At 40.0% G+C, this 23379-nt stretch overlaps 1 protein-coding gene across 1 annotated transcript in view; it reads left to right on the forward strand.

Annotated features, from left to right (window-relative positions):
• The first annotated feature begins 4372 nt into the window (after window positions 1–4372).
• LOC133546814 (zinc finger protein 184-like) overlaps window positions 4373–23379 on the forward strand; it is a 63548-nt gene continuing 44541 nt past the window's right edge. The window contains exons 1-2 of the mRNA XM_061892640.1: window positions 4373–4876; window positions 20125–22607. Of these exons, the coding sequence (XP_061748624.1) occupies window positions 4702–4876; window positions 20125–22607 (2658 nt within the window). The 5' untranslated portion in view covers window positions 4373–4701. The remainder of the gene's footprint in view (window positions 4877–20124; window positions 22608–23379) is intronic.

Here is a 23379-nt window from a genome sequence, read left to right on the forward strand (position 1 = left end):
TCACTGAAGACTTTCAATAGAGTAAACAGCGGCGTGAAACTCACCAAACAACACAGAAGTACAAATTTGGTTGCTTACGGAGGAGCCAAAATCGAGACACAAGGTGAAGCTACGCTGACATGCTTTTTAAAGGGACAGCGCCACTTACTGCCATTTTTCACAGTGGATAGAATGTGACATCACTGTTGGGCTTCCGTGCATGCCTGCGTACGGGGCTAGTCGAGTTGAGTCCCGATGTGCACCATGTCACCACAGAGAACACTGGAGAGTTCAGCGCACGGATCCTCACACAATACCAAGATATTTTCAGTGAAGAGCTCGGAGAACTACCAGTTGTTTACACAATGACAGTGGACCCCAATGTGCCGCCAGTTGGTAGGCCGGCCCACCGCATCCCAGTAGCGATGCAAGACTGTGTGAAAGCTGAACTTAAACGCATGGAAAGCATAGACGTTATTACTTCAGTCACCGAACCAACAGCTTGGGTGTCATCCATGGTCGCTTGGCACACAAAAGTCAAATCAGAAATCAGATTGTGCATCAACCCCAAAGATTTAAAGGCCTACTGAAATGAGATTTTCTTATTTAAACGGGGATAGCAGGTCCAATCTATGTGTCATACTTGATCATTTCGCGATACTGCCATATTTTTGCTGAAAGGATTTAGTAGAGAACATCCACGATAAATTTCGCAACTGTCGGTGCTAAGAGAAAAGCCAGAAGTCGCAGACGATGACGTCACATGTTTGATGGCTCCTCACATCTTCACATTGTTTTTAATGGGAGCCTCCAACAAAAAGTGCTATTCGGACCGAGAAAACAACAATTTCCCCATTAATTTGAGCGAGGATGAAAGATTTGTGTTTGAGGATATTGATAGCGACGGACTAGAAAAAATAATTTTAAAAAAAGTTTTAAAAAAAAAACGTGATTGCATTGGGACGGATTCCGAAGTTTTTTGACATATTTACTAGGTTAATTCTAGGAAATCCCTTATCTTTCTATTGTGTTGCTAGTGTTTTAGTGAGTTAAATAGTACCTGATAGTCGGAAGTGTGTCTCCACGACTGTCTTGACGCGCAGTGTCTCAGGGGAGTTGACGGCATCTATGGATGGCACAAGCTCAGCTTTTTTCCGGTAAGAACTATCTTTTTAACCACAATTTTCTCACCGAAACCTGCTGGTTGACGTGTGGTCGGGATCCATGTTCTCTTGACCGCGCTCTGATCCACAGGAAAGTTTCAGCTCCAGGAATTTTAAACAAGGAATCACCGTGTGTTTGTGTGGCTAAAGGCTAAAGCTTCCCAACTCCATCTTTCTACTGTGACTTCTCCAATATTAATTGAACAAATTGCAAAAGATTCAGCAACACAGATGTCCAAAAAAACTGTATAATTATGCCGTAAAAGCAGACGACTTTTAGCTGTGTGTGTGTGCAGCGCTCATACTTCCTAAAAACCTGTGACGTGTTGCGTACACGTCATCATTACACAACGTTTCGAAGACGAAACTCCCGGGAAATTTAAAATTGCAATTTAGTAAACCAAAAAGGCCGTATTGGCATGTGTTGCAATGTTAATATTTCATCATTGATATATAAACTATCAGACTGCGTGGTGGGTAGTAGTGGCTTTCAGTAGGCCTTTAAATGAAGCACTAAAACGGCCCCACCACCCCATGAGAAGTGTGGAGGAGGTAGCAGCACAAATGTTTTCAGTGCTAGATGCAAAAAATTCATTCTGGCAGATCCGCCTGGACAAGAAGTCCTCAATGAAGACAACATTCAGTACTCCTTTTGGACGTTACTGATTCCTTCGCATGCCTTTCGGCATTAACTCAGCAAGCAAAGTATTCCAACGCACAATGGATCAGCTCTTTGCTGGATATCCATTCTCAGTCATTGTCGATGACATCATCATCGGAAGCCAAAAAAGGTGCTAGAACGTGTGAAGGAAATAAACCTCAAACTCAACATGCAGAAATGCAAATTTCGACTTGACCAAGTAAACTACGTTGGTCATATCTTCAGAAGTAAAGGTTTGAAAGCTGACCCCTCCAAAACTGCTGCCATCACAGACATGCCAGTCCCCACAGATGTCACTTCACTTCAACGTTTCCTGGGAATGGTTAACTATCTTGGCAAGCACATTCCAAACCTCAGTGACATCGCAACGCCACTGAGGAAGCTGACTCACAAAGAGACCGCATGGTGCTGGTTCCAGCAACACCAAGATGCTTTCGACCGCCTGAAAGCATGTCTCTCCTTTCCACCAGTATTGGCCTACTAAGATGTCAAAGAGCCAGTCAGGCTGACCTGTGAGGCGTCATGCTTTGGACTAGGAGCTGCCTCATGCAAAATGGAAGGCCAGTAGCCTTTGCATCCCGCGCCCTTACAGAAACAGAAAGTCAATACCCTCAAATTGAGAAGGAGCTTCTAGCTGTTGTGTTTGCATGCACCAAGTTCAGAGACTATGTGTATGGCAAGGCCACCACAGTAGAAACTGACCACCAATCGTTGGGGACTATCTTGAAGAAACCAATTCACAATGCCCCGGCCCGTCTTCAGCGGATGCTGCTACGCTTGCAAAGCTATGACATAAGCCTAATCTACAAAAAAGGAAAGCACATGTACTTGGCTGACACTCTTTCAAGAGCCCCTAATGCAACAGACAGTGAGAGCCCATCTGATAGTAGTTCTTTCGACGTCATGTCTGTGAGCTACATTTCTACAGCCCGCCTGGAAGAGCTCAAGAAGCACATGGAGGAGGTTGAAGTAATGCAGACTCAGTGTAGTTATCCAGCGTGGATGGCCTGCCAGAAAGACTCAGCTGCAGCCTGCCATTGAAGTTTTCTTCCCCTACAGAGACAAACTCACTGTGGAAGATGGAATTGTCATGAAAGGGCAGAAAGCAGTCATTCCAACGTCACTACAAAAGAGTACATTAAGATTGTACACAAAGGTCACCCAGGCATTGAAGCAACCAAACGCAGAGCAAGAGGTATCATCTTTTGGCCATCAATGTCACGAGACATCACTAAAGAACTACTTTTTTGCACAGTGTGCAGCAGCACAAAACCACATCAGCAGAAAGAACCACTTCATCTCCATCCAGTTCCAGACCTTCCGTGGTCACAGTTGCTACAGACATTTTTGAATGGCGTGGACAACACTACCAGGTGATAGTTAATTCCTATTCTAGATGTTTGAAATTGACCTTCTACAAAACATCACAGCGACAGTTGTAATTTCCAAAATGAAATAACATTTTTCATTGCACGGTACACCACACACACTGCTATCTGACAATGCAAGACAGTACAAGTGTGAGCAATTCAGGAAATTTGCTGAGGAGCGGGACTTCATCCACACCACCAGTAGCCCAGAGTTTCCCAAGTCGAATGGACATGCGGAAAGAGCTGTCAGGAGTGACAAGCAACTGATGGAGAAATCCCACCGGGACAAACCTTTTTTTTTTCTTTTTTTTTTTTTCTTCTTTGTCATGAAAAAGGGACGTTTTGTCATGAAAAAGGGAGTTTTTTGTGGTTGGTGCACTAGTTGTAAGTGTATATTGTGTTTTTATGTTGATTTAATAAAAAAAAACAAAAAAACATTATTATTATTATTTTTTTTTTTAATAAAAAATTCTTCCGCGGCCCGGTGGTTGGGGACCACTGTTCTAATGTACATACTTGTTCTTATGCTATCTGAACTCACTATGTTCTCTGCTGTCTGTACATATCCTACTTAGTAAGACCTACACTGTTTCAATGTCCACATTTCTCTGTTGATGCAATTGTTGATGACTGAAGTACTGATATCAACCAAAGCTCCTCATCCCACCCCCCGGATTGTAAATAATGTAAATAATTAATTGTATATACTATGAGTATTAACCTGTGTGATGACTGTATTATGCTGATAGTATATATTTGTACCATGAATTGATTAACATGGACCCCGACTTAAACAAGTTGAAAACTTATTGGGGTGTTACCATTTAGTGGTCAATTGTACGGAATATGTACTGTACTGTGCAATCTACTAATAAAAGTATCAATCAATCAATCAATCAAAAATTATATTTCAAATATATAAACCGTATTTTACTTTAAATCATATATGTATGAAAATAATTAACTTGTACTGTTTTCAATGCATTTATTGTATTGTCTGTCTAATTGTAATAAATGCAGACGAGGCGTGTTCAACGTTGACTCACACAGCGTGCTCATAACCACATTCTAGCTGTCTGCATGGTGACATACGACACCACTTCACGGGGCTACCGCGCATGCTCGTCACTACTGTTGCATGCTGGGTAGTGTAGTTCTTATACTCCCTAGCTCAAAACATCACAACTATGACTCTTTGGCCCCGCCCCTACGGACGCATGCTTGGAAGACATGCGCTTTGCGGCAAAGTCCTCCTTTTCTCCACACACGCTTCTAAGCCTCGGCACATCTCCTCACATCGCTACTAACTACACTTTATTCATCCTCCGTGTCAGGGTAAACTCCACTCGTCTCAGCCAAATTTGGAGATTATTAGGCCCGTTTAGCTTGATAGTTGTTTGAGCGCGCCAATTAGCTTAGCATGCTAGTTAGCTTAGCTTGTTAGCCGCTAACAAAGAGACGCGGATTTGATCAACACATCGCTTAGTTAAGCTCAAGTGTGAGTGTAAAGTGTTGTGATTGTGTGAAAATGTGCGAAAGAACGATAGCAAAGTATGAGGAAGAACTTTGTTGTGTGAAAATGTGTGAAAGAACGATAGCAGAGTACAAAGAGGAACTTTCTCGTACAAAAGAAGAGAACGAGAGACTACGTCAACTATTGGAGGCTGTTTTCAAGAAACCTCAAGTTGTGTTACACAGAACAGGTTTGTTGACTTCTTACTCTCACATTTTTACTAACTTTATATTTCATCATGAACATGACGTGTTTGCAGCAGTCATTTCCATTAGATCAGGGGTGTCCAAACTTTTTCCACAGAGGGCCGAACACGGAAAAATGTAAGCATGCAGGGGCCATTTTTATATTTTTGATTTTCAAACCATAACAAAATATATGAATTTTTTTTTTAATCCTTAGGGCTCCTGGGGAGCATAAAGGGTCTCAGTCACTAAAATGTTAAAAAAAAGGTCAAAGTATTATTATTTTTTTTAATTTAATGCTTACAGTAAATCTCTATATCAACTTGAGGTTGATATAAAGTAAAACAAATAAGGTTTTGTGCCTTTTCAGTCAAAGACAACTTGTTTTTTCATCGTAAAACTGAAATATGCAGTATTTAGATAGATAGATAGTACTTTATTGATTCCTTCAGGAGAGTTCCTTTATTTAGCAATTCAAGCCCTCAAAGATCAATAATGCAGGACATCATTGATTTTAATTATTTAATATTTTTGAGTAATCACAGTGAAAAGTTAAATAAAATCCTACTAACGGTGGCAGAGGGGTTAGTGCGTCTGCCTCACAATACGAAGGTCCTGCAGTCCTGGGTTCAAATCCAGGCTCGGGATCTTTCTGTGTGGAGTTTGCATGTTCTCCCCGTGAATGCGTGGGTTCCCTGCGGGTACTCCGGCTTCCTCCCACTTCCAAAGACATGCACCTGGGGATAGGTTGATTGGCAACACTAAATGGGCCCTAGTGTGTGAATGTGAGTGTGAATGTTGTCTGTCTATCTGTGTTGGCCCTGCGATGAGGTGGCGACTTGTCCAGGGTGTACCCCGCCTTCCGCCCGATTGTAGCTGAGATAGGCGCCAGCGCCCCCCGCGACCCCGAACGGGAATAAGCGGCAGAAAATGGATGGATGGATGGATAAATATATTTGAGATCCGAAAGGTTCCCCACTCATAAAGTGATTCATTTTTATTAGATTTTTTTTTTTTTACTTTTAACACTTAAATTTAAAGATAAACTTCGGATATATCTGTCGATTTTAAGTTTGAACTATTATTTTGTGTATTTTATGTTCTTTTGTCCAAATTTTGATCTTTTTATATGGCAACCACACAACATATGCAATATTTTTCTACATAAAACATGGAAAAAAAAAAAAAATAAAGACACAAGGAAAAAAAAACTGCCTGCATGGCAGCTTTGTGTCAACATTGCCACGTTTTCTCATTATATTTCACCTCATTCCACTTTTTTTAAATGTGTTTTTGAATTTTTGCAATACTATCAATTTTGCAATTTTTGCAGAATGTGTGGCGGGTGGGTAAACGATTAGCTGCGGGCCGCAAATGGCCCCCAGGCCGCACTTTGGACACCCCTGCATTAGATAATGTCCAAATAGAGGTGATTTGGCACACTTATAATTAAAAAAACAAAAATAATGTTGTTTTTCATCAGATATGTAGTAGTATTGTATACGTCAGTGGTTCTCAAACTTTTTTTGTCATCCCCCACTTTGGACAAGGGGGAGTTTTCAAGCCCCACCTGCCCCCATCGCCACAACAGAACGCTAATGGGGCGGCATAGCTCGGTTGGTAGAGCAGCCGTGCCAGCAACTTGAGGGTTGCAGGTTCGATTCCCGCTTCCGCCATCCTAGTCACTGCCGTTGTGTCCTTGGGCAAGACACTTTACCCACCTGCTCCCAGTGCCACCCACACTGGTTTAAATGTAACTTAGATATTGGGTTTCACTATGTGTGTCACTAGAGAAAAGCGCTATATAAATATAATTCACTAATGCCAAGCTTAACATTTTCAAATGTATTGAACATCAAGTAACATTCATGTCAGGGTTTCCCACACATTCATTTATTTGTGGCGGCTCGCCACGAAAGAATTACGGCCGCCACAAATAAAAAATAAAAAAACATTTTCGGCTTTTGACTCGCTTGACCGCTCATAAAAGCAGTGGGACTCTGTCTGTGAATGGAGCTTGTAGTTACATATTATGTAAATATGATATAAATATGTACATAAAGTGATGTAATTATATTCCAACTCCGCGCTCTTCTTGGTCATTGCCGCCGCAAGAATATAATAATGAAAAAATGTTTTTAAGTGAAATTCCCTCCCGTTCCTCGCGCCCCACCTGTCATGTCTCTATTCCCCACAGGTGGGGCCCGCCCCACACTTTGAGAAACGCTGGTATATGTGGACGGGGGCCCTGCTTTGGTAATAATGTGTACCCCTCTCAGAGATCATATTTAGTTCCACTTCCAACATTCACATGATGGAAAATAAGATGAGATGGTAAAACGTGAACAGTTGTGGAACCTTTTTACTCGGGGGGTGACGGGATCTCGTTGGAAGCGCGATGTATGAGCAGACGCCGTTTAGGTAAAACAAAAAGGTGTCTGCCAATTTAGTTTACAATGTCATTACGTCAGTAGTTGTCAAACTTTTTTAACCAAGTACCACCTCAGAAAATACTTGGATTTCCAAGTACCACCATCATGAACAGCATTAAAATACAGTAGCATAGTAGGCCTTAATTATTCATTAAAAACAAGGAGGACACATTATTTAACGAGTATATTCAATAATTTTAAATACTGTTGCATTACACACAGTTTGAACAGTAACACTGTGTTTGCATGTAGGAATTGATTGAATGATTGATTGATACTTTTATTAGTAGATTGCACAGTTCGGTACATATTCCGTACAATTGAACACCCGAATAAGTTTTTCAACTTGTTTAAGTCGGGGTCCACGTTAATCAATTCATGTTACAAAATGAATTGATTGGAAAATAAAAGACTGTACTTAAATATTACATAGTGCACACTAGATAGATTCTGGTGCGCACCAGATAGTTTCTAGGATGCAGCTTCCTCAGTTGACCTCTGACCTGGTCCACAAAGATGACTAATGTCTGGTGGAGGAGTAGGGGGTTGCAACCATGGCTGGGGGGGAGAAGACGAGGGGGTGGCTGCGATGAGGAAAGGGCTAAAAAGGCAGTAAAAACTTTTTAAACAAAGTGTTTGCTCGTGACGTTTTTTTGAAATTTGTAGGTATATTCTTGCTATCGTTTTCAGAAGGTATAATATTGTGTTTCAGAGATATGCTTTGACATTTTTGCCGATGACATCTATTAAACAAGACAAGGAGCAAAGAAATCAAACACAGACAGGATTCAATTTAGCTCATGAGGAGAAACGTCTGGGCTGCAACTTCGTACAGTTTCCCACCACGCTCTGACGAGGGAGTTCCACGCGTCCTCTTTCCTTTGGGGCTTTTCTGATTACATAGCTTCAGATGTTTCTAAAGGGAGGGGGGTCGTAAATGGCTGTCGCACTCGATCATAAACAGTTCAAAGAAAAGGTGCCTTGTGCTGCGTCAGGTCTGCTCCCTCTCCGCTTTGTAGCTCTCGGGTCAAGAAAAGGTCTCCTGTGGCTGTCAATAGATCAAAGAAACCGACACCTTCATGTTGCATCCCATCGCAGATAGTGGAGTTTTACAAGCCTTTTGTTTGATAAGATGAAAGACAGCTTTGGGTGTTCTCGCAGGGGACCTGAATTCAATGGAAAACAAAGTTGTTTTATAACTTATATACAATTATTCTGACAATTTTGTTATTATTGTTGATATTATCTGGAATCGATTATTGGTCGCAGTAAAGTAGCAAATTGGGTAGTTTTTAGCTCTAAATGGGGTATTTCAACAAGTAAACAGTACAGTAGGTACTAGGTTTATACATGTGTAATGCCCATAAGGGTATTCCAGTACAATATGCCGAGATGAGATGTGTAAATATCAAAATATTACTTGAAATCAATTTTTGGCAGCAGTAAAGTGGTTGTTTTGGTATATATTAGCTTTGTAAAGGGTATTTCTACAAGTATACAGTAGGTAATTGATTTATATATATGTCATGCCCATAAGAGTATTTAGTAAAATATGCAGAGATGAGATGTGTCAGTATCAAAATATCACTTAAAATACATTTTTGGCAGCAGTAAAGTGGCCATTTGGGTAGATATTTGCTCTAAAAATGGTATTTCAACAAGTAAACGGTACAGTAGGTACTTGATTTTGATACATGTAATGCTCATAAGGGTATTTTAGTAAACTATGCAGAGATGAGATTTGTCAGTATCAAAATATTACTTGAAATCAAATTTTGGCAGCAGCAGAGTGGTTGTTTTGGTATATTTTAGCTTTGTAAAGGGTATTTCTACAAGTATACAGTACAGTAGGTACTTTATTTATATATATATGTAATGTCCATAAGAGTATTCTAGTAAAATATGCAGAGATGAGATGTGTCAATATCAAAATATTACTTAAAATACATTTTTGGCAGCAACAAAGTGGCCATTTGGGCAGATATTTGCTCTAAAAAGGGTATTTCAACAAGTAAACAGTACAGTAGGTACTTGATATTGATATATGTAATGCTCATAAGGGTATTCTAGTAAAATGCGTGTGTGTAAATATGCGATGTGTAAATATCAAAATATTACATCAGATCACTTTTTGATTGAAGATTCAAGATAGTTTATTGTCATATGTACAGTTAAACAGACAGTTTGCCGTACAATGAAAATCTTACTTTGCTAGTCCACCCTTCAACAAGTCACACTGTACTTAGCTAAAAATAAAAAATAAAAATGTATATACAAGGCACAGTAAGTAACATAACATTATTGCACATTCTGATTGACAGTCAACAGTATAAATATGGAGGTGACCTTGGGTCACAGCAGCAGTTAAAGTGTCTTTAGTGATCAACGGTGAAACGTGTCTACAGTGATGGTTCACAGTTAGGGGGTGGTCAAGGTAGCTGTCTTTTGTTCAAAAAGACAAAAGTAAAAACGGGGAGTTGGAGGGCGCTAGCATTCACAAGCCTGATGGCCTGTGGGAAGAAACTGTTTGTCAGTCTGGTAGTCCTGGATTTCAGGCTCCTGTATGGTCTGCCTGATGGTAGGAGGCTGAAGAGACTGTGTACTGTCCTTGATGATGTTGTGTGCTCTCCTGGTGGCCCTGGTAGACTACATGTCCTGTAGTGAGGGGAAGGCTGCTCCTGATATGTACTGAGCAGTTTTAATCACTCGCTGGAGTGCCTTCCTGTCCTTAGCAGTGCAGTTTCCATACCAGACCGTGATTGAGCTGGTAAGGACACTCTCAACCGTACTTCTATAGAAGTTGCTGAGAATTTTGGGTGGCATGCCAAATTTTCTCAGCCTTCTTAGGAAGTACAGTCGCTGCTGGGCTTTCTTTATTGTTTGTTGGGTGTTGTGATCCCAGGTGAGGTCCTCGCTGATGTGGGTCCCGGGGAATTTACAGGTTTTCACCCTGTCCACCTTTGTCCCCCCTATGTACAGAGGTGTGTACTGTGCACTCCTTCTCCATGGGTCAATAATCATCTCCTTGGTCTTGTCTGTGTTCAAGAAGAGATTATTATCCTGACACCAGGCCACCAGTTCCGCTACCTCCCTTCTGTACACTGCCTCAGATCCCCCGGTGATCAGTCCGACGACCGTAGTATCCTCTGCTAACTTGATGATAGTGGTCTTGTTCTGGGAGGCCACACAGTCGTGTGTGAAGAGGGTGTACAATAGGGGGCTCAGCACGCAGCCTTGGGGGGTCCCAATGCTTAGAACTTTTGTGCCTGATGTCTGGTTGCTGATTCTGACTGACTGGGGCCGGTTTGTGAGAAAGTTCAGGACCCAGTCACAGAGAGTTGGTGTCAGACAAACAGTGAGGAGTTTAGCAGTGAGTTTTTGTGGGATGACCGTGTTAAAAGTAGAGCTGTAGTCGATGAATAATAGCCTGGCATAGGTGTCCTTGCCCTCTACGTGGGTGAGGGTGGTGTGGATGACAGGGTTGACTTCATCCTCAGTGGACCGGTTCTGCCGGTAGGCAAACTGTAGAGCAGGGGTCACCAACGCGGTGACCGCGGGCACCGGTCACCTGTAAGGACCAGATAAGTCGCCCGCTGGCCTTTTCGAAAAATAGCTCAAATAGCAGCACTTACCAGTGAGCCGCCTCTATTTTCTAAATTGTATTTATTTAATAGCAAGCTGGTCTCGCTTTGCTTGACCTTTTTAATTCTAAGAGAGACAAAACTCAAATAGAATTTAAAAAATCCAAGAAAATATTTTAAAGACTTGGTCTTCACTTGTTTAAATACATTCATTTTTATTTTTTATTTGCTTCCTATAACTTTCAGAAAGACAATTCTAGAGAAAATATACAACCTTAAAATTGATTTTAGGATTTTTAAACACATTCACCTTTTTACCTTTTAAATTCCTTCCTCTTCTTTCCTGACAATTTAAATAAATGTTCAAGTTTTTTTTTTTATTGTAAATAATTTTTATTGTCTGTATTGTATTGTGTTGTAAATATTCATGTTTGAAATAAACTAAAGAAAGAAAGAAAGAAAATAGGAATAATAAATACTTTTTAATTTAATTCTTCATTTTAGCTTCTGTTTTTTCGACGAAGAATATTTGTGAAATATTTCTTCAAACTTATTATGATTAAAATTCAAAAAAATTATTCTGGCAAATCTAGAAAATCTGTAGAATCAATTTTAAATCTTATTTCAAATTCTTTCGAATTTCTTTTAAAATGTTTGATCTAGAAAATCTAGAAGAAATAACGATTTGTCTTTGTTAGAAATATAGCTTGGTCCAATTTGTTATATATTCTAACAAAGTGCAGATTGGATTTTAACCTATTCAAAACATGTCATCAAAACTCTAAAATTAATATTAATCAGGAAAAATGACTAATGATGTAACATAAATAATTTTTTTAATTTTTTCAAAAAGATTTAAATTAGCTAGTTTTTCTCTTCCTTTTTTTTTGTTTGAATTTTGAATTTCAAAGAGTCGAAATTGAAGATAAACTATGTTTCAAAGTTTAATTTTCATTTTTTTCGTATTTTCTCTTCTTTTAAACCGTTCAATTAAGTGTTTTTTCACAATTTATTCTCTACAAAAAAACTTTCCGTGAAAGGAAAAAAAAGTTAGGACGGAATGACTGACAGAAATACCCATTTATATATATATTTATATATATATATATATATATATATAGATTTATATATTAAAGGTAAATTGAGCAAATTGTCTATTTGTGGCAATTTATTTAAGTGTGTATCAAACTGGTAGCCCTTCGCATTGATCAGTACCCAAGAAGTAGCTCTTGGTTTCAAAAAGGTTGGTGACCCCTGCTGTAGAGGGTCCAGTGTGTCTGGGATGGTCTTCTTGATGTGTGACATGACTATCCTCTGGAAGCACTTCATCACTATTGGGGTGAGTGCAACAGACAGGTCACAGTGTTTTTCTTTGGCAGGGGCACGATGGTGGTGGTCTTGAAGCAGGTGGGCACAACAGCTTGTGTTAGTGACAAGTTGTATATGTCAGCAAGTACGTCAGCCAGCTCTGATGAACACACCCTGAGGGCCTGGCCAGGGGTGTTGTCTGGGCCGGCTGTCTTCCGTGGGTTTGTTTTCTTCAGAACTGTACGTACCTCTGCTGTTGTCATAGTGAGCGGTGGGTCCTGCGTGGGCTCCGTGGTCAGAACCCCTCTCTGTTAGTTGGTGTTGAGGATCTCGAAGCGGGCGTAGAACTCATTCAGCTCATCTGGCAGTGATTGTTGGCTGTTTGTGACCCCCCTGCTCCCCTGCTTGTAGTCTGTGATGTGTTGCAGGCCTTGCCACATGCGCCGGGAATCTGTGTTGAAGTGGAATCCCTCCAGCTTTTGTCTGCATTGTCCCTTGGCCTCGCTGATGGATTTACACATGTCATGTCTGGCCTTCTTGTAGTCCTCAGCATTGCCTGAGACAAATGCAGTGGAGCGGGCATGTAGCTTGGACCGAACATTAATCCAGGGTTTTTGGTTTGGGTATATCTTGTATTGTTTTTGGGGAACAATGTTTTCCACACACGTACTGATGTAGCCAGTTACACCGGAAGCATGTTCCTCTATGTCAGGGGTCGGGAACCTTTTTGGCTGAGAGAGCCATTTAAGCAAAATATTTTAAAATGTATTTCCGTGAGAGCCATATAATATTTTTTAACACTGAATACAACAAAATGTCTGCATTATTAAGTAAGATCAACATTTATAGAGTATAATATGTGACAAACTCGCATGGCAGCAGTAGTAGTGGCACCAAGATGCAGGAACCAGGAGAGCGAAGAACAGGTAAGATGAGGAACGCGCAAGACAAGCAGAAATAGAAACATGCTGATTGGCAGCAGGTGTGGACCGGCGGCCAACCAACAGCAGGTAAGGGGAAAAAACACAGCGCTCAGCGGTACAAACAGGAAATGGAAACAAAATAAGAGCACTGATGGAAAGTAAATACAAAACAAAGAAGCACGAACAGAAATGAAGTGACAGATCTTCACACAATAAGTCTCTTATTCTTTTTTAATAAAAGTTTCATTCGGAAGCTCACCGATGATAAATAAAATGCTTCTTACCATTAATGCGACTTCTTGAACAGGTGCGGTAGAAAACAGATGGATGGATTAAAATGTATGAAGTGAAGTGAAGAGAATTATATTTATTTAGCGCTTTTCTCTAGTGACTCAAAGCGCTTTACATAGTGAAACTCATTATCTAAGTTACATTTAAACCAGTGTGGGCGGGCACTGCGAGCAGGTGGGTAAAGTGTCTTGCCCAAGGACACAATGACAGTGACTAGGATGGCGGAAGCGGGGATCAAACCTGCAACCCTCAAGTTGCTGGCACAGCCACTGTATCAACCGAGCCATGCCGCCCCTAATACTGATTTTAAAAGATTCACAGCACAAGACAGAGAAAAAAAGACAAGTAAAATCGTTAAACGTTGACAATCCCTTATATTCCTTAGAACTGACCCATATATTCAAATGCAAATGACAGGTATGATTATTTTGTTGATTTTAAATTCTTAAAATCTGCCTGGAATATTTGTCCTCTATTCTGTTTACAATCATACGGAGCCCCTAAAGGGAGATGGATGTTTTGCGAGATCTTGCAATACTTTGGTATGAGAATGTTTTATATTTTGAACGTTATTTTTAACACTGTGATTACCAGCGGAATTATTCATTACTTATCATGCTAAGCAATGTCAGCTAAGATTTATCTAAGAGCCAGATGCAGTCATCAAAATAGCCACATCTGGCTCTAGAGCCATAGGTTCCCTACCCCTGCTCTAAATACACAGTACCATCATCCCTCTGAGCAGCAGTTTTGAACATGTCCCAGTCTGTACTCCCAAAGCAGTCCTGAAGCACTAGTTCAGTGTCTTCATTCCAAACTTGAACAGTTTTACTCACTGGGGGGGCTTGCTTGAGACGCTGTCTGTACGCTGGATATAGAAAAGCTGAGATGTGATCAGATAGTCCAAAGTGTGGTCTGGGTACAGCCTTGTAGGCTCCCCTCACGTTGCAGTACACCTGGTCCAGGGTGTTTATCTCCCTCGTAGTAAAGTTCACATATTGATGGTATTTTGGGAGGACACTCTTTAGGTGGTTAAAATCCCCAGCTGCCGTGAACGCAGCATCAGGGTGTGCGGTCTCTTGTTTACTGATGACGTCATGCAGCAGCTTCTGGGATGCTGTCCAAAAGCCAGGTTTCCGTGTAAATAAGAGCACAGCATTCTCTCAGTTCACGTTGGGATGTAGTCCTGGTTCTCAGCTCATCCAGCTTGTTGTCGAGTGAGCGCACGTTAGCTAGCAGCAAGCTAGGTAGTGGTGGTTGTGTAGCTCTAGCCTTTAGCCTAGCATGTAGCCCCGCCGTCTTGTTGTTGTTGTTTTGTGGTTAGCTGGCTCTCGTCGTAGCAGAAAGTTGAAGTCCGTCAGACTATAAGTGACCTCTCAGTGAGCTTTTCCAATGTCCAGAAGTGCATCTCTGTTTTATCTCAGTGTTGCGTGCAAAAACTTTGCATTTAGGATGCAAATTAGTACTACAAACCCCGTTTCCATATGAGTTGGGAAATGGTGTTAGATGTAAATATAAACGGAATACAATGATTTGCAAATCATTTTCAAGCCATATTCAGTTGAATATGCTACAAAGACAACATATTTGATGTTCAAACTGATAAACTTTTTTTTTTATGCACATAATCATTACCTTTAGAATTTGATGCCAGCAACACATGACAAAGAAGTTGGGAAAGGTGGTAATGAATACGGATTAAGTTGAGGAATGCTCATCAAACACTTATTTGGAACATCCCACAGGTGTGCAGGCTCATTGGGAACAGGTGGGTGCCATGATTGGGTATAAAAGCTGTTTCCGTGAAATGTTAAGTAATTCACAAACAAGGATTGGTAGAGTGTCATCATTTTGTAAGCAAATTGTCGAACAGTTTTAGAACAACATTTCTCAACAAGCTATTGCAAGGAATTTAGGGTTTTACCATCTACGGTCCGTAAAATCATCAAAAGGTTCAGAGAATCTGGGGAAATCACTGCACATAAGCGATGATATTACGGACCTTCGATCCCTTAGGCCAGGGGTCGGGAACCTTTTTAGCTGAGAGAGCCATACAAGCCAAATATTTTAAAAGTATTTCTGTGAGAGCCATATAATATTTTTTTTAAGACTGAATACAACTATTATTCTATCTTATTTCAATTATTGTGCAGAAATATTGGGAAATACATATCATATCAACATAATGCTTTTATTTCACAGAAACGAGCAATTTGTATAATTTTTAAAGTACGATATAGCGACCACACAAAACCACTTCATTAGGTCACAATTACTAAAACTAAAAGACATTGTAGAATTGAATAGTCTATTAATGATGTTCAAAGCGAGAAATACAATTCTTCCAAAGGACGTACAAAAGTTGTGTGTTCACATCTGGAGATGAGAACCACAGAAGGCCGTATGACTTTAAACATCCAAGAGTGCCAACAAATTTGAAACAAATGTGCTTGTCTGTTGTTGCTGTGAAAGCATGATATTCTCTAAACAAAGACTTAAAAAGCTGTGAGAATACCTTTGTTTTTAAAAAGTTATAAAAAGAGAAAACTGGAATTATATCAAACTGAATTTTGATTTAGATTGGACGTGTCATTGTGAAAATACTTAAAGGAAAATTGAAAAGTATGTTGGAGTTCGGGTGTTGTTGGAGGGAACAGTTATAAAGTCATCGAAAATAATTGGTGTTAAAAAGGGGGGCAGATAAATATAAGAATATTATTCTTCCATCTGCTCCTTTCTGATCATGGAAATGTATAAGAAACAAAAAAAACAATGAAAGTGTCAATTGTACGTGGCTTGTATATATGCATTTTAATGAAAGGAATAACAATAAATGATGATGATGCATTCATTTTTAAGTAAGTCCAACATTTTTTTGAGTATAATAAGTCTCTTATTATTTTTAATAACATTGTTATTCTGAAGCTAACCAACAATAAATAAAATACTTCTTACCATTAATGCGACTTCTTGAACAGGTGCGGTAGAAACCGGATGGATGGATTAAAATGCATGAAAATATTTTATATTTTGAACGTTATTTTTGACACTATGATTACCGGCAGAATTATTCATTACTTACCATGTTTAGCAATGTCAGCTAAGATTTATCTGAGAGCCAGGTGCAGTCATCAAAAGAGCCACATCTGGCTCTAGAGCCATAGGTTCCCTACCCCTGCCTTAGGCGGTACTGCATAAAAAACTGACATCAGTGTGTAAAGGATATCACCACAGGGGCTCAGGAACACTTCATAAAACCACAGTCAGTAACTACAGTTGGTCGCTACATCTGTAAGTGCAAGTTAAAACTCTACTATGCAAAGCCAAACCCATTTACCAACAACACCCTGAAACACCGCCGGCTTGGCTGGGCCCGAGCTCATCTAAGATGGACTGATGCAAAGTGGAAAAGTGTTCTGTGGTCTGACGAGTCTTCATTTCAGATTATATTTGGAAACTGTGGATGTGGTGTACTCCGGAACAAAGAGGAAAATAACCATCCGGATTGTTATTGGCGCAAAGTTGAAAAGCCAGCATGTGTGATGGTATGGGGGTGTATTAGTGTCCAATGCATGGGTAACTTACACATGTGTGATGGTATGGGGGTGTATTAGTGTCCAATGCATGGGTAACTTACACATGTGTGATGGTATGGGGGTGTATTAGTGCCCAAGGCATGGGTAACTTACACATCTGTGAAGGCACCATTAATGCTGAATGGTCCATACAGGTTTTGGAGCAACATATGTTGTCATCCAAGCAACGTTATCATGGATGCCCCTGCTTATTTCAGCAAAACAATGCCAAGCCACGTGTTACAACAGCGTGGCTTTGTAGTGAAATAGTGCATGTACTAGACTGGCCTGCCTGCAGTCCAGACATGTCTCCCATGGAAAATGTGTGGCGCATTATGAAGTGTAAATTCTCCCTGCCCACTGGGTGTGAGTTTTCCTTGCCCTTTTGTGGGTTCTTCCGAGGATGTTGTAGTCGTAATGATTTGTGCAGTCCTTTGAGACATTTGTGATTTGGGGCTATATAAATAAACATTGATTGATTGATTGATAAAATACGACAACAAGACCCCGGACTGGGCTTCACGGTGGAAGAAGGGTTAGTGCGTCTGCCTCACAATACGAAGGTCCTGTAGTCTTGGGTTCAATCCCAGGCTCTGGATCTTTCTGTGTGGAGTTTGCATGTTCTCCCCGTGAATGCGTGGTTTCCCTCCGGGTACTCCGGCTTCCTCCTACTTCCAAAGACATGCACCTGGGGATAGGTTGATTGGCAACACTAAATGGTCCCTAGTGTGTGAATGTGAGTGTGAATGTTGTCTGTCTATCTGTGTTGGCCCTGCCATGAGGTGGAGACTTGTCCGGGATGTCCCACGCCTTCCACCCGATTGTGGCTGAGATGGGTGCCGGCGACCCCAAAAGGGAATAAGCGGTGGGAAATGGATGGATGGAAGACCCCGGACTGTTGAACGACTGAAGCTCTACATAAAACTAGAATGGGAAAGAATTCCACTTTCAAAGCTTCAACAATTAGTTTCCTCAGTTCCCAAACGTTTATTGAGTGTTGTTAAAAGAAAAGGTGATGTAACACAGTGGTGAACATGCCCTTTCCCAACTACTTTGGCACGTGTTGCAGCCATGAAATTCTAAGTTAATTATTATTTGCAACAAAAAAAAAAAGTTTATGAGTTTGAACATCAAATATTTTGTCTTTGTAGCATATTCAACTGAATATGGCTTGAAAAGGATTTGCAAATCATTGTATTCTGTTTATATTTACATCTAACACAATTTCCCAACTCATATGGAAACGGGGTTTGCATAATAAATAAAAAACGTAAATGTTGTCAGGAGGACGACGTAAAGACGTCAGTCACGGGGGGGGCGCCATCTTGAAAAAAAGTCATTGTTGATATAATATGCCTTATTTTTTTGTGAAGTTCAGTGATTATTGACTAGATTATTACTTTGGGAATGTGAGAGAAGAGTTGTGGTCTTGTGAGAATTGTCTGCATTCACACACAATTCCTTGAACAATTGCCTCATCTACTTATTATTATTATTATTATTATTATTATTAAATGTAGCTTACCATATTGCTGAAAGTTTTAACTTCCCCTTGGGGATTAATAAAGTACCGTATTTCCTTGAATTGCCGCCGGGGCGCTAATTAATGTAAAACCTCTTCTCACTCCGGCACTTACCAAAGGCATGCGGTGTATTTAGGCCTGCGCTTAAAAATTTGAGTGTGATGTAAGGATACATCATGAAAAGCACATTTAATAAAAAAAAGTTATTATGGTCTTACCTTTACTTATAAATGATGTCTATGCGCAGCTCCTTCTGATCAAAAGCATCGATAACTTGTTTATAGAAGTCTTCCTTATCTTTCTTCAGTTTTAAAAGTCTCTCTGTCTCGATGGAGATCTTCCATTATTACCTCCTGCTTCGATTGAAAGTCCAGTTTAGAAAACTGTTTTATTTTAGATATATGTAATCCTCCATGTTAAAAGTGCAAGCGAGAGGAAAAAATAAACACACGCTGCTCACTCTTGCTGCTTGTTGTCACTTCTTCTGCAGCCAAGTAGTCGCAAGAAGGATCACTAGCGCCCTCTACCACCAGGAGGCGGGAGTCATTTAATGACTCATATTTGACACACGCAGCTACGGTATATTAATAAAACATAGCTGCTTACTGTTCTTTTTAGCATCTTCAACAGCTTGGACCTTAAACCCTACTGAATAGCTCTTAATCGTCTTCCCTTTATGCGATTTCAAATGATTGAAATCAGCCTCCTCCATTTTGAAAATGATGACAGGTGAAGTGTCACTCGTGACGTGACAAGTTTGACCCGACGGGAATTGTAGGCATATGCTAATTATTTGGCGAAACGAGTTTGACCCGGCTTTAATCCTGAGCCGGCGGTAATGCTAAGCATGCGCTAATTAGTTTGCGAAACGTGTTTGACCCGGCAGTAATTCTAGGCAGGTGCATACTATATACCCGGCGGCAATTCAAGGAAATACGGTCTGTCTGATACTGATTCTGATTGAATGTGTGGACTGCATGAATGATGCCTTCTCAGTTCTCACTCTAACGCAATTTGAATGTCTAGAAACACACTAAATTAATATAATCCATTATTACTAATATTAATAAGGTTAAAAAGTTATCTTTTGAAGGTGTAGTCAGTAATCTGATTACTTCTTCCCAGTTTAACTGTGGTGACACTATCTAAATGAAAGCAAAACAGATGTCTTCTTTCTTGGCCAACATGTTGACTGTGCTCATGGTTCTTTTATAACAGACATGTCTCTTAAGATGAATAGGAAAATGACTAATTATTGTCCACCAGCAGGGGGAGCTCATCACTAGTACTACTGTGTGGAAGCTGGCATGTGGTACATTATTTCCTGTGTGTGTATGACTTATTCAGAGGGAGAACAGCACACTTTTACGTATGGCGTCTACCATTAAGGATTGCAGGAATGACTTTTAGGATGTTTTTATATGAATAAGGAGGATTGGATGTTGGCCTGGGAAGGTATTCCCCTGAAGGTCTTCTGCATGTGTCAGCTGGAAGTACCCTGACTGCTGTGAGGGGAAACTGATGAGATTGTGAAATCATTTCTTGGTGTAGGACAATGTCTCATGTGATTGAGCAAAGCTGGACTTTTCTGAAGAATGTTTGTTTTCTCCTGTTCCACAGACCTCAATAAAGAACATCTTCCTCATGAGCAGGAAGAAGAGCCACAGCCCCACCACATTAAAGAGGAAAAAGAGGTACCACATTCCCAACACATTAAAGACGGAGGAGAGGACCCACAGCCCCCCCACAATAAAGCGAAACATGAGACGCCACAGACCCATAATGTTAAACTGACCCTTCACAATAAAAGGCAAGCGGAGGACCCACTGATCTTACACATCAAAAATGAAGAGGAGGACCCACTGACCCCTCACTTTAAGGAGCAAGAGAACCTGCTGACCCCTCACATTAAAAAGGAAGAGGAGGACCCACTGACACCCTACTTTAAAGAGGAAGAGGAGGACCAAGAGCCGCCGCACATTAGAGAGGAAGAGGAGGAAGAGGGCATCAGTCAGCCTAAATGGTTGGAGGAGTTCCCAGTGACTGGTGTCCCTGTGAAGAGTGAAGATGATGAGGTGAAAGGTGAAAGTGAGGAGAGGGGAGGGGGGGAGCCTCCAAGCAGCAGCTCAACACAACACATGACAACAGAAGCTGATGGAGACCACTGTGGAGGATCACAAGCAGACAAGCTCTTAGCTCCACTATCAGATAGTGAGGACACAACGTCACACTCTCCTGACACTGATGATGAAGACTCTAAAGATGATAAGACATGTCACACTGACAACACTCACTTCACATCTTCTCACTCTCACAAAACTTTTAAATACCATTGTAGTCTGAAAAGACACATGAGAACACACACTGGAGAAAAACCTTTTTCTTGCTCAGAATGTAGTAAAGGTTTTACACGAAGTCAACATTTGAAAGTACACATGAGAACACACACCAGTGAAAAACCTTTTTCTTGTTCAACCTGTGGTAAAGGTTTTACACAAAGTCAACATTTGAAAGTACACATGAGAACACACACTGGTGAAAAACCTTTTTCCTGTTCAATCTGTAGTAAAGGTTTTACACGAAGTCAGAGTTTGAAAGAACACATGAGAACACACACTGGTGAAAAACCTTTTTCCTGTTCAAACTGTGGTAGAGGTTTTACACGAAGTCAGAGTTTGAAAGAACACATGAGAATACACACTGGTGAAAAACCTTTTTCCTGTTCAATCTGTGGTAAAGGTTTTACACATACTAACAAATGGAAAAGACACATGAGAATACACACTGAGGAAAAACCTTTTTCCTGTTCAACCTGTGGTAAAGGTTTTACACGAAGTCAGGGTTTGAAAGAACACATGAGAATACACACTGGTGAAAAACCTTTTTCCTGTTCAACCTGTGGTAGAGGTTTTACACGAAGTCAGAGTTTGAAAGAACACATGAGAATACACACTGGTGAAAAACCTTTTTCCTGTTCAATCTGTAGTAAAGGTTTTACACGAAGTCAGAGTTTGAAAGAACACATGAGAACACACACTGGTGAAAAACCTTTTTCCTGTTCAAACTGTGGTAGAGGTTTTACACGAAGTCAGAGTTTGAAAGAACACATGAGAATACACACTGGTGAAAAACCTTTTTCCTGTTCAATCTGTGGTAAAGGTTTTACACATACTAACAAATGGAAAAGACACATGAGAATACACACTGAGGAAAAACCTTTTTCCTGTTCAACCTGTGGTAAAGGTTTTACACGAAGTCAGGGTTTGAAAGAACACATGAGAATACACACTGGTGAAAAACCTTTTTCCTGTTCAACCTGTGGTAAAGGTTTTACAGTAGGTCAGAGTTTGAAAGTACACATGAGAACACACACTGGTGAAAAACCTTTTTCCTGTTCAACCTGTGGTAAAGGTTTTACACACAGTAGCAAATTGAAAAGACACATGAGAATACACACTGGTGAAAAACCTTTTTCCTGTTCAATCTGTAGTAAAGGTTTTACACGAAGTCAGAGTTTGAAAGAACACATGAGAACACACACTGGTGAAAAACCTTTTTCCTGTTCAAACTGTGGTAGAGGTTTTACACGAAGTCAGAGTTTGAAAGAACACATGAGAATACACACTGGTGAAAAACCTTTTTCCTGTTCAATCTGTGGTAAAGGTTTTACACATACTAACAAATGGAAAAGACACATGAGAATACACACTGAGGAAAAACCTTTTTCCTGTTCAACCTGTGGTAAAGGTTTTACAGAAAGTCAGAGTTTGAAAGTACACATGAGAACACACACTGGTGAAACACCTTTTTCCTGTTCAACCTGTGGTAAAGGTTTTACAGTAGGTCAGAGTTTGAAAGTACACATGAGAACACACACTGGTGAAAAACCTTTTTCCTGTTCAACCTGTGGTAAAGGTTTTAGACACAGTCAGAGTTTGAAAGTACACATGAGAACACACACTGGTGAAAAATCACATTCCTGTTCAATCTGCAACAGAAGCTTTTGTGAGCGATCAACCCTTGTAAGACACATGAGAAAACACCCAGGAGAGAAAGTGTTGAGTTGCAGTGTGTGTGGTGAAAGATTGTCTTCTAAGTACCAGTGTAAGAAACACAAGTGTGCTGGTGAGAACAGCAGCAGCAAATGAAACTGCAGGATTTGAAATAAACTGTCCAGACTTTCATTTTGACTTTCTAACAACATCAGCACATATAACATGTGTGACATTGTTGTTTGTCTAACAATCTGTTTAATATGATCTTTACATTTATAGATTACATAGTTTGAAATATAAAAGTATTACATATTTGTACTTGTAATTGTTGATAACCCCATAGATTATCACCTTTATATGATATACATATGTACTGGTTCACATCTGAAACATCTTCTGGACCACTTCAGGAAGCATATTATTATTTACTTTATACATCATCTGAACAGTTGTCTTTTATACAATTTTAAAATGTGTGACTTTATGAATCATTTGTTGGGTCTCTGTAATCCATGTTATTAATAATCTTCATTACTCTCTTTTGTAATAAGATGATTGTGTTGTGATTATTTTATATGTATGTCCCCAGACCTTTATGCAATATAAAAGTGAGAGAAAATGGCTGAATTGTTTGAGGAAGGATTTATTTTGTTTTTGTTTTTTTTACAAACTGACATTTGTGGATAAAACAAAAATTCCCATTAATGGGTTTCAATTTTTTTTTAATGTATGTATTCTTTTTAAACATCCACAAAACTATATCGACATGAATCAAAGTTCAGAGTGTCAGTAAAAAGCTAATATTGTACATCATCCCACAGATATTTACTTTGCATTCTGTTGGAGCCAAATTTCTTTATTTGTTTATTTAGTTTTTATT

Source organism: Nerophis ophidion, unplaced genomic scaffold, assembly GCF_033978795.1.
Source record: "Nerophis ophidion isolate RoL-2023_Sa unplaced genomic scaffold, RoL_Noph_v1.0 HiC_scaffold_44, whole genome shotgun sequence".
In the NCBI taxonomy this organism is placed as follows: Eukaryota; Metazoa; Chordata; class Actinopteri; order Syngnathiformes; family Syngnathidae; genus Nerophis; species Nerophis ophidion.